At 46.0% G+C, this 11,768-nt stretch overlaps 1 protein-coding gene across 3 annotated transcripts in view; it reads left to right on the plus strand.

The window, feature by feature from the left end:
* The first annotated feature begins 36 nt into the window (after positions 1–36).
* Positions 37–11,768, plus strand: part of ANK1 (ankyrin 1) — a 187,965-nt gene continuing 176,233 nt past the window's right edge. For all 3 annotated transcript variants that reach the window (XM_025049978.1, XM_025049979.1, XM_025049981.1), the window contains exon 1: positions 37–261. In XM_025049978.1, the coding sequence (XP_024905746.1) occupies positions 136–261 (126 nt within the window). In that variant the 5' untranslated portion in view covers positions 37–135. The remainder of the gene's footprint in view (positions 262–11,768) is intronic.

The following is an 11,768-nucleotide window of genomic DNA, read 5'->3' on the forward strand; positions in this document are numbered from 1 at the left end:
TTCCCGCGGCGGGGAAAGAAGCTCCCCCATCAGCGGAGAAGAGACTCCTTTTTATCCTCCTCGGGAGGGTGTCGCCACCTGGATTGCCAAGTGCGAGGGGTCCGGGAGGCGGGGACCGGAGCACCGTGACCCGCCATGGCTCAAGCGGCCAAACAGCTGAAGAAAATTAAAGACATCGAGGCGCAGGCCCTCCAGGAGCAGAAGGAGAAGGAGGAATCCAACAGGAAGCGGAGGAACCGCTCCCGTGATCGAAAGAAGAAGGTAAGAGGGAGGCGGCGGCGACAGACCAGAGGCAGAGGCTCCCTGGAGGTGGCTGCTGGGGGAAGGTGCTCGGCCGACCAGGATCGAGGTGGGGGCGCAGGGGCTCGGGAGCCGGCGGAGTTGATACCGCCAGAGAGTGGAGGGCGCGGGGCGGGAGAAGAGGAGCGAAGAGCAAGAAGCTTCGGTGCGGCGGGAAGAGGACAGGGCAGGAGGCTGAAAGGGCAGAGCAGGCGGCCAGGAGGCGGAGGGCGCGCAGAAGCTGGCCGGCCCGCCTCCCGTGGAGACCTTTCAGCACCTTGGACAGATGCTGGCAGGCCCGCGCCGCTCTGGGAGGAACTTTTCCGCCTTCCCGGCGGCAGGCGGGTAGTGTGGGCTGCTACGCTCTAGCTCACCGCCTCTCTGGCTTTCCAAGGAAGCTGGTTTGGGTAAATGTGGCTTTGAGCCCCGGAGGCTGCTCTGCCCAGCGCCTTCCCCGGTGACCCATTCTTCGACGCGAAGAGCATCGTTCCCAGGTCTCTGAATGAAGGGGCTCCTGTCCTTCCCTGTCCCTTTTCGAGCCCAGAAGGCGCCTTTCCTAACCCTCTGGGTCAGCAGCAGAAAGGCATGACCCCGGGGCATTTGGCAGCGTCTCTGTTCGGATCACTCAAGATGAGCGACCGATGGCCAAGGGGAAGTTCCTTTGGAAGCCAGACACAGGTGCTGTCCAGCCTGGCCCAAGGGCCTGGTCAGAGAACAGGTCAGCCTCTTCGTGGAGGAGTGTGGAGACAAGCTATTTCCCCACAATCACCCAGGGCAACTGCTGCTGTGTTTAACAAGTCTCTTTCGGGTCTGGGGTCTTCCTTCCCCCTATTCAAAGCACCTTTAGTGAAAAACACCTTTGGTGAGAAACACTGTTCAGTATGAAATACCTTTGTGAAGGGAGGAGGCAGTTAACTGGGCAGAGGGCTCCAGCCAAGAGGTGTTTTAGGGCCCCCCACCTCTCACCGTGGAGGAGCCCAGGGGTATGGGAATGCAGTTCCGGGAATTGGTGATAGGCTGAACTCCAGCTTCAGGAAAGCCATTTTAATCTGAAGAAGTCAATGCAGAGCACGCTGCAAAGTCTCCTTGCCAGGGAATTGGGTCCCTCGGGGTTCCAGGGCGAAGGCATGGTCTTGGTTGAGAAGGAAATATTTTTTCCCCCTTTAAATTGTCACACTTTTAGAAAGAAGTTTGGAGCCTGCATTGACAGCAGAGTGTGGGGAACAGGCTGCCTGTGGGTTCCACTCCACTTACCAGTTGGTCAGCAGGACCAACATCCAGCCTTTTCCTAGAGATGTGACACAGGGGCAGAGAGGTTCTCTGATTGTAATCGAAGTAACCAGCGTGCTATACCCCTTCAAAAGACAGCCCCTTCTCCCTCAAGGGATTGCCATCTTGTGTGTAAATAGTAGTTTCACAAAAGCACCACCCCCTTTAGCAGGACCAAAAAAAAAAAAAAAAAAAAAGAAAAAAGGCCTTCCCCAAACCGATGGTGAATCAGAGTTTGGGTTGATGCCACTTAGAGAGAGAATCTCATCAAGTCCTGCTTCTGGGGTCTGAAGTCCCAGAGCCCATCCTGTGAGTCAGGCAGGGGGATGTCTGGTTATATCTGTCCCTGTTCGCCCACTTTCTTGGCATGAATGTAAACTTCTTGTTAGGAAGGCATGCTCTGAATTTCCATTCCTGCCTATTGCTTTAGGAGCCAAGCCAATCCTCTCTCCCAGACTGCTCACTCAATGTTTTTATCCCACTTCTTGTTCTCAAGCTTCTTCCCTAATGCTCTTGATACCATAAATAATTTTTTGAGCAATAGACAAAAGAAAACTCTCCCTTCTCTTCTTTGATTTCTTTTCATTCTATGAAACTCCCTTGAATGTAACCCTGAATCCTGACTGTGCGTAATACATGCATATAAAAGTGCAATTTCAATATTCTTTTACTCCTTTGGTCTTACTCTTAACATTTTTAGTCAACTTTATTTCTGTTTTCAGTGCTAGATGATAATATATTCTCCTCCCCCCGAGTTGTGTTATGTCGTTTTACTAGCTGGTCACAGCATACTGCGTCAGTAGGCATTCAAAAATCTTCCATACAGATTTTCATTATTTTATGCAGTATCTTGGGTGCTATGATTGATACAACAATAAGGAAATCTTAATTCAAAGTGATAGCGATGACTTAAACTCTTAGAGCTGATTCTTTGGGTAAAGGGGGATATGGTATGGGGCCAGGTGTGGGGGTCCTTCTTTTGTATTTCATAATATTGTGAAAGCCATTGGCATGGCCTTGAGAGCCATCTCAGAGAATAGAGTTAAAATTTATAACAAAATACAAAATCACAAGACAGTGGAAAGCCCTGGAGGGAAAGGTGAGGGAGGCAGAGAAATGCAGAGAGGATATTTAGAGCAGGCAGAGGAAGCTCGTATAGGGACTGGTTAAGAAGATGGCTGGGGGGCTAAATTGAAGGTTCATATAAGGTGAAGTCTAAGACCCGTTTTTCACAAGGAAAGTAATTTTTGAAGGCAAAGTATATTAAAATCAAGCAGCTGAGGACTTTAGTTGGTCACCACAGACTTTGGGGATGCTGTGGAACCACCCTTACATCAGCATGAAGAAAGAACTTCATGCATGCAAATAAACATTTAATTCCAGCGAACTGGTAATTCAAGTGAATGTATATAGCTGAGCCAAAGGCATCCTGAATTTACTAAAAGGAAAGGTGTTTGTCCCATGGGTAACCTACTTAATGGGGACTGACTGAGCAGAACTGCATCCCTCTCCGTTTGTAGAAATAATCGTGGTTGTAACTTCAATGGTGATTGCAGTTTTACAGTTGATGATATTGTGTGGGAAGGCGCTTGCAAAGGGGAGCTGTGCAACGGGGGATGGAGGCTGATGTTGTGACGCACTGACTGACACAGATAGAAACCACCTCGACACAGGGAATTGAGCTAAAACTCTGAAGCTCTAAAAACGCCTGCATTCTTCTGGGGCTCCATTCAGTTTTCTGTCAGTGTAGCAGATATCCTTGTCCAATGCTTGCCGGTGAAGCTGCAGCTTTTTAAAAAAAGAATAAAATCCAGTGTTTATAATATTTATTGATAAGTCTCCCTGCTTCTGAAGGCTTGGGTGGAAATAAATTGCAAAGTATGTGTAAAGCAGGCATTTACATTAAGAATGACAGCCTTCTAGGGCTGTCATTCTAGGAGCCTTGGGCATAAGAATGTGTGTGCTTTTTATGTTTACTCAGAGCTCGAGGTTAGGAGAGGAGGGCAAGGAGGTTGGAGAGAAAGTGAGGCTGAGATGGATGAGAGGAAGAAGGGCAGAATTAAAGAAATGGGATAAAGATGAAGAGGTGAGGGAGACAGAGAGAGAAGGAAGGAGGTAGCATCTCAGCCACACTTTAAGGGATTACTCTAAGCCTGCTACCTGCAGTACCTGTTAGGTACCCTGGGATAGTGTTTACCGAGCTCTCTCTTTGTCCCTCGTTCTGTCCACCTACTTCATCTTCTTGAAGTTAGTGAAGGAAAAGATTATGTTCTATTCATAGCTGTATACTCATTACCTAGCTCTACCTGACAAACAATGGGCATGCAATAAATAAATGTACATGGAATGAATGGTTGAATGAGTGGATCCATGTATTTGTCTCTGCTTGCCTAGATGTTGTCTTGGTCATAGGCATGTACTCAGGGGAGCACTACACTCTTTTATTGGCTGTCTTTCAGGGAAATCTGAAGAAAGCTTGATGTTTTCTTCTTTTCTCATCATTTGCAAAGCAATAGAAATTTGTAGGCAGGTAGTGGAACCATCTAATTTTTTGGTGCAGTGAATTCTACCACAGAGCATGTAGTTAGTTCCTTGTAGGGTCTCTGCTGCACTAAAAGTCAAGTGGTTTTAGCCATTTGGAACAATAGCAGTGTTTGCACAGGGCCCCAAGAAGCCAAGCAGAGGAGGGCGTGGAAAGGAAAAAGCGAGCCCAGGAGTGGAAATTGGCCATCACCACTTTGCTGTGCAGGCAGCGCCGGCGGTCTTTCCAGTCTATGCAGCACTCCCAGAAGAGCCCTCAGCTTTCCTCGCGCAGCTAGACCAGGCCGTGCTCCTGGACTGCAGATATGTCTTTGGTTGATCCAGTGACTGGGCAGATTGGGGGGTACCTGCGTAAGACTGGAGTGGTTGGGCCAGGGCTTATCAGGATGGTCGATGGAGGGCAGGGGTGGGGGAGAACTGAGTAAGAGTGAGGTGAAAGGGAGGACATTAAGCAGGAGGGTTATATGGGCCCACATCGCCCATTTGTAAAGGAGCCTCAAATTTACATTTCTTCTGTTATCTCCAAATGAGTTTAACTGACAGGATCAAAAGAGAACAATGTTCATCACATATCTTTAAACCTAAAGCACATCATTAGTATATGTTGTACTACGAATTGATATTTGTATATAAAGTCTCTATTTGGCTTTTGAATAGTATAATTGTGTTGCATTGCACATTAATTATTAAATGTGTTAATTTATAAGTTGTGAGCCTTTAAAATACACCACAACTTTGGTAACCCTGCTTTGGCATCTCTTCTTATTCTAGTATCTTGGGAGCCTCAAAAAATGGAACTGGCCTTGCCTCTCTCGTGCTCTGGGAGGTAATGGCAGTAGCTGAAGATGTGGGAATTTTCCCTGCCTGCTCTATGTCCATCTTCCAGCTCAGGGCCTCCTTCCCTGCTGCAGAGGCAGTGGTGGTGGGGGCTGTTCCCCGGTTGCACCTGTCACCCCCCGCAACTGTCCGGTAGGCCAGAAGAGCAGGTTTTTGTGTGCAGATATGTTACACCCCCAGTTATGTCCAGAACTATATGGTTTGCACATTATTTGCTTCCCACAGCCACCATTCAAAGTAAGTGGGGCAGTAGCCGAAATTCAGAGCCTGAAGCAAGTGACCTCCTTGTGAAGGGGACCTCGAGCCAGCCTCCAGGACTTCTCTGTTCTCTTGCTCACCCCAGCAAACTGCTTGCTCACCAGTTCTGCCTATTTCCTCTCAATATGGCAATGTTTTTTTTATTTGTTTGTTTTGTTTTAACTTTAGTCTAAGACCTTCTTCCCATTCCTTCCATTAAAAATGAGCAAGCATTGGTGAATGGATACTGTGTGCCAAGCCCTTTTCACATATGTTAACTCATTCTCATGCTTTGCCTTCATTATGCGTTTGTATGGCTGATCTGTCATCCATTTCTTCCTTCTTCCCTATCAAAGCCCATCACTCTAGGGAAACCCTCCTCATCACCTCCACCAGTCTTTCTCTGTACTCTGCATTATGTTGGCCTGGCCTTAGTTCTGGAGTGCGCATGCATGAGAGAGAGAGAGAGAGACAGAAAAGAGACAGAGACAGAGAGACAGAGAAAGACATCCTTGTTTTATCCCTTCTACTAGATTGTAAGCTCCCTGAAGCCAAAGCCCGAGTCTTTGCACATAACCATTCAATAAATATTTATGGCTTGAATTGATTCAGAAGCTACATTTAACTGGCTCAGACTTTTTTTCTTGGTCTTTCTATTTGATTTTGGAAGAGTTGGCTCTATAGAATTGGAACCAAATAAATCTATTTTTTCCCCTGAATTATTCTGACTAAAGCAAAGTCTGTTGTCATCAATGTTTGGTTTTTGAAAAAGGCAAATGAGCTTTGCTTGGCTCTCTATCTCCATTTTTGGTTCTCAAAAAGCATCTCAAAAGTCTCCCTCTTATAGAACATTAGGCTAAGAGTCAGAAACCTGGGTTCCAGTTTCAGCTGTAACATTTATCAGCTACATGTACATGAATAAGCCTCTGAATTTTTCTGAGCCTCAGTTTCCTCATCTGTAAAATAGGGACGAGAATCAAATGAGGTTGTGCTTTTTAAAATTTAAAACTCCCATCTATTCAAGAGCTTATAGTTAATAACATGATTGTCAATTAACTTATTTTTTTCTAACAAATGCAATGCCAAAGCTCAGGCTAGTCTTCCAGTGGTAGTGTGAAATCTTGATGTTTGCCTGGGAAGGCCAGCACATTATTAATGCAGTGCTGGTAAATGAGAAAGGGATACTTTAAATTATATCTTCATTTCATTTTCAAGAAAGGAATGAATTTTTTATTTTGATGAGATTTATTATCTCAGGCTTAGTTATCTACATGGATCCAGTCTATAACTTTGAGAAGGGCTTTATTAAAAGTCCTGCCTGGCAATTGTAGCTATATATCAAAAGAGGTCATAAAAGTGGTTCCTACATTTTCTGAGAACATCATCCCTATGAGAGCCATCGCCGATAAATCCGGGGTGTGGAATATCACAGATAATGGAGCACATGGTGTTATGGGCAGATCATGCTCCTTCAGGTAGACCGTGCATCGTAGAAATCCTCCAAGAAAGGAGAACTTGTGTTATGGACACTCAAAGCTAAAGCAAAGAAGATGTAATGGCCAACCAGTTTTTTAAAAAAAACTTTTTTTTTTCATATTTCCTTTCAATGTGACTGGGTGCTTCCCCTCAAAGAAAATTTCTCCATATTTTTTGCTAGATTGCAATACATTCTCAGTTTTAGTTAATACATTTTTATCTATTTCAGAGCATTATTGACAATCATAGCTGCAAGACAACTTTCACTGTTTATCAAAGGCGGGGTCTGTTTATTGAGAACCTACATTCCCCATAGGCCTTACCTCACTGGATCCTCCAAACAAGGATCTGGTGAAGGCAGAGCCAGACCTCAAACCCAGATCTACCTGGCTTCAAAGCTTATTCACAGACCTCTGCACTAGGCTGCCTTCTTAGGTATTTGTTGGACCCTCAGTAAATTCAAGGCCATGCTAGGCACTGAGAGGGGAGTCTGGACTGATATTTTTCCTGCCTTCATGTGAAGGACTTGCAAATTAGTGGGAAAACTGCCAGAGAAAGAAGTAACCCAAGGCAGAGCGGAAGCAGGTAATGTGGACTCAGGGCAGAAATGCTGGCTTCCGGATTCCAGGTGGAACGGGAGTGTCCAAAGGCTCCTCTGTATGACTCAGGAGCAGCCCGAGTGACAGTGAGCACCCTGTCCAGGCACCTGACTAAAGACAAGAGGTCAGACGAAAGAGCGGCTGAAAACTGCGTCCCAAGGCTTACCTGTTTTGTTTGTGGTTTGTCTGCCTCAAAAGAGTTATTTCTCTCGTAACTTTCTGTTTTAGAGATTTCTTAACCAACCATAGTCAGCATCGTCTCCATATAATTGTTTGATAATGTGCTTATATTATACATGTAGCATATAGATACCAAATAACAGCATTTCTGCTATTGTCATCCATTTTTTTCCTCTGATCTGGGACTTTTACTTAGTACATAGAGGAACTCCTGGACCGCTGCGGTCCAGGGCCTTTATGTGAAGTGCTTGCCAGAAGCCGGACTTGGGGTTCAGTGTGTGGAACAGATAGGAGTAGAAGATGAGCGCGGCCTAACTCTTGCCTGGAGTTCCCACGGCCATCCCTTGGGTCCCTGAGGTCTCATTTCCTGCCCCTAAGAAGTCAAGTTGGATGAGTAATGCTCACAAAGAGGAATGCAGTCAGGGAGAAAACAGGCACAGGAGATTAGAAAGCATAGAATGTCATTAAAATAGAATTGGGAGAGAGAGAGAGGAAATGAGAGGAAGCTTTATAGGAAAAGAGAAGGAGGTGCTATGGACTGGCCAGCACTATGCCTCCTAAACCCAATTCTGAGATTGAAGGGACAACCCCAAATACTCAAAGTGAGACCCACAGGGAAGGAGGGAGGGGAGAGATGGGCCCAGTGGCCCTTTAGCTTTGCTAGTGTCAGAACCACCTCAGAGAGAAGCCTTATTACATGCAGACCTACCCTACTTCCGCTGCAGAATCGGATGCTGGGGTGGGTAGGGCTGGGCCCCTCAAGTGGAGCTTGCATAGAGCTCATTGGAGAACCTCCGTGCTAACAGACTGACAGGAGCAAGTTGATAGAATGTGGCAAGACTAAGGGAGAATCACACCAGTAGATGAAGGAAAGAAGTGAGGGAGTTGAGGGTTTGTATTCACTTATTTATTCTGTATTCAATTCCCCAAATGAAGTGGGCAAGTAAGGTGTTGAATTTAGCACTGTGGCCAGTCCTACGGGGGAAGTAAGCCTGGCCAGGGCCCCAGACTGGGCCTGGGGAGGCTTCCAGGGGTGGAGTCTGGGTCTTCATGGATTGCTAGGTGTCAGCCTGGTGGACTAGGAGCAGGACATTCAGCTGAGGCAAGAGCATGTGTGCAGGGTGAGTAAATGGGGTTCGGAGGAGGAGGTAGTCTGGGAACTGTGGGCCCAAGAGTAGGAGCAAAGAAAGCAGAGTGAGTAAGGGCAGGGTGAGGCTGGAGAGGGAGCTGAGACAGAGCCTAGCCCAGGTCCAAAGGCAGAGGAAGCCCTGAGGGGCTCCAGGCAGAACTCTGAAAGGTTACTTTGCCCTCAGTGCAGAAGTGGGTTGGGGTGGGGTGACTCTGGTGAGCTGGGCATCTAGAATGCTGAGGGACAGGTTGGCTTGAGCTGGGGTGACTGGTGGGGATGGAGAGCATGTGACAAAGTGGAGGCATTTGGGTGGTTGAGGACGTTGGTCTTTGTGAGTGATAAAGTGGGTGCAAGTAAGTAGTGAAGGATGATGCTGTAGGTTTCATTTTGATATATGGTAACATACTTGCATATATATGTGCGTATGATTAACTGTTTACGGGACCTTATTTTTGACTTGTTGTTGGGGCAGTTAGTTGGTGGTACCTTTCATTGAGCTAAGAAAGAGGATGGGGAACAAGTTAGGAAGAAAATGATGAGTCCTTTTTTTGGAATATATTGTTAGGTAGCTTGCTGGGCCTCTCAGTTGACAGAGGGAGATTGCTAATAGACGTGTTGTTATATATCGCAGAATCTGTCAGGCTTGTGGTGGAAAGGAGAAACAGTCAGTTCAGGTCCGAGCTCTCCTGGAGTGCAGATCTTCTGAGTGATTGCTTTAAATAGAGCACTAGCACGTGACAGAGCTGACAGGGCCTTGTGGGAACTAAGGTATCTGACTGGTGGACGCTCCTGCTGGCAGGAAAACAAGCTCCTGGGCAGGAGGTGGGCTGTAGGGAGGCAGGACTAACTCATTCTTAAACAAGTGACTTTGGCGCCATCACCCATATGGTGAAATGCTTTTCACTCACTAAACGTGATGCTTAAAAGAATACGTTTTTAAGCCTGTGCTTCTAATAAAAAGTAAGAATATGCTTAGATATAATGTAATTAAAAAGTGTGATGTAATTAAAAGAAGACAGAATGCCCTGCTTGTCAAAGAGGGTAACCAGATCCTTCTTCGCCTGTGCATCTTCTGGAGATGAAAGCTGGAATTTATAGATGACATTACACCCCTCAATAAAGACTTCCAAGGTGATGTGGATTAGAGCCAAGTAGGTAACAGAACGTACTGGCTCAAGTGGAGCTGGAGTGTGGTCCTGAAAGTCTGGGCAGTCGGGTCTTGGCATGTGAAGACATCCATTGTAAACCAACTTGAAAATGTGTGTGTGTTGGGTCTAATATTCCACTTTGCTGCCAGAGTGATCTTCCAAAAATGCAAATCAGATCTTGATACTCCTTCCTTCAAATCCTTCAGTGGCTTCCTAATTGCCCTTAGAATAAAGTCCATGCTGTTATTCTGGCTTCCTGCCCTCCTCCTGACCCCCATCCAGCCCATAGCCGCCTTTCTCATCTTCGCTCTTTCTTTCCTACATGCTGCACTTAGCTGTACTCTGAACTTCTTCTAGTACTTTGGATATGTGTGCTTTCTCTGCCTTTAAATCTTCCCGTCTGCTGAATCTCTCGCCTCAGACACTAACGCCAGCTCCTTTGTCAGAATTCATTTTAAACATTGCCTCCTAAATCCTAGATGAGGGTAGGCCACCCTGCCCCATATTATTGCAGTGTGTGTGTGGGCAAAGTGACCAAAAAATGGAAAGGACCTTAGTGTGTGTCAGGAGGTCATCTTTGATGGTGATGTCGAAGCAGCCATGAAGGGATGCAGGCTTTGAAAGTGGGTGGAGTCAGGTGGCCCTGGGTTGGTGTCCTGGCTCAGGTGTCACTAGCTGGGTGACTTTGAGAAAGCTGCTCAGTTATTCTCTCTGAGTCTCCGTTTTATTATTTGTAAGGTGGGGAGAATAATATCTATCGCACAACCACATGGGTTGTTAGAAGGGTTGAATGAATTAATATGTGTGAAGCACCTGGGATGTAGTAAGCACTCAATAAATGCCTGCTCCAATGCCTCAGTCCGCACTCACACCCACCTCCTACCGTTAAAATGGGCATCGATAGGCTGTGGACATGGGGGGTGAGTGACAGAGAAGCACATGTCTGCACCCAGAGCACTGAATAGATAAAGATTTTTAAAAATGTGACCACCGTAGTGTTCCTCTTTAACCCTACATGAGATTTAAAAGGTGAAAGTCTGGGCCTACTTAGCTAAATTCTCACCTTGTATATCATTTAAACATAGTGAGTTCCTTTCCAGAGATGCCGTCAAGGTTATATCCCAAGGTTGAGAGTACTCATCTACTATTGCTGCCAATTTCTTAAATGAATTAGGAAAGACTGTGGAGAAATGTGAACCTGATCTAAAACGTCAATTAAAGTAAAGAATCGGAAAAAGCCCAAGTCAAAAAGGCTTCAATGTCTGAAACGTCCATTGAGTTATATTAAATTTATGGAGATGTTAGGTTCTCCTTTGGCGTGGAGATTTGGCAAGTTTGTTTTAATGCCCTTTGAAAGAGCTGTTTTGGTCTCTGCCATGCTGGAAATAAGGACGCTGCCCTGCTGATCGTAGGTTATGGCCTGCAGGGGGATGCCTTGGGTGGGGCCAGGTGTGGGATGGATTCAGTCTGAGAATCTTCCTTGCTTTAGGATAACTGCAGCGCACAATGAAAAGGACCCGTGCCTGACTTTGAGCAATGTCTTGGGAACCATGATGTTATTTATGGCAGAGTTCTTGAGCAGATGTGTTTCACCATCTACTTTAGGTAGAGCAAACCCTAGTCAAACAGTTTGTCTTTCTTTTAACATCGTCTTCTTGCTTGTCACATGTATCATATAGCCTTTTGACTTCATTTGAAGGACATCTGGATTACGAGGCTCTGTAGTTGAATCCTAGCACGTTAACCCACATGTCAATATTGCTCCTCACCCGGCAGGACTGAAACGAGGCAGCTGGAAAACACATTCTTTACTATTCTGTACCTAGGTAAAAGCTATGCCATCATTAGGTTCTTCAGGAAGAACTTCGACGGATGTTCTGATGAATCCATCTTTCTCCGCCCATGTTTGCATCTCTACTGCTCTTGCCCAAGCATCATTCCTGCAATTACTTCCTCTGGTCTTGCTCTCCAATCCAGTCTTTATTTTGCATCAAGAGTCACGTGTTTTCAAACACGTTTTGATAGTTGTCACTCACCTTCATAAGATCCATCAGTTACTTCCCACTGCCTTTA

Source organism: Pteropus alecto, unplaced genomic scaffold, assembly GCF_000325575.1.
Source record: "Pteropus alecto unplaced genomic scaffold, ASM32557v1 scaffold24, whole genome shotgun sequence".
Classification (NCBI taxonomy): domain Eukaryota; kingdom Metazoa; phylum Chordata; class Mammalia; order Chiroptera; family Pteropodidae; genus Pteropus; species Pteropus alecto.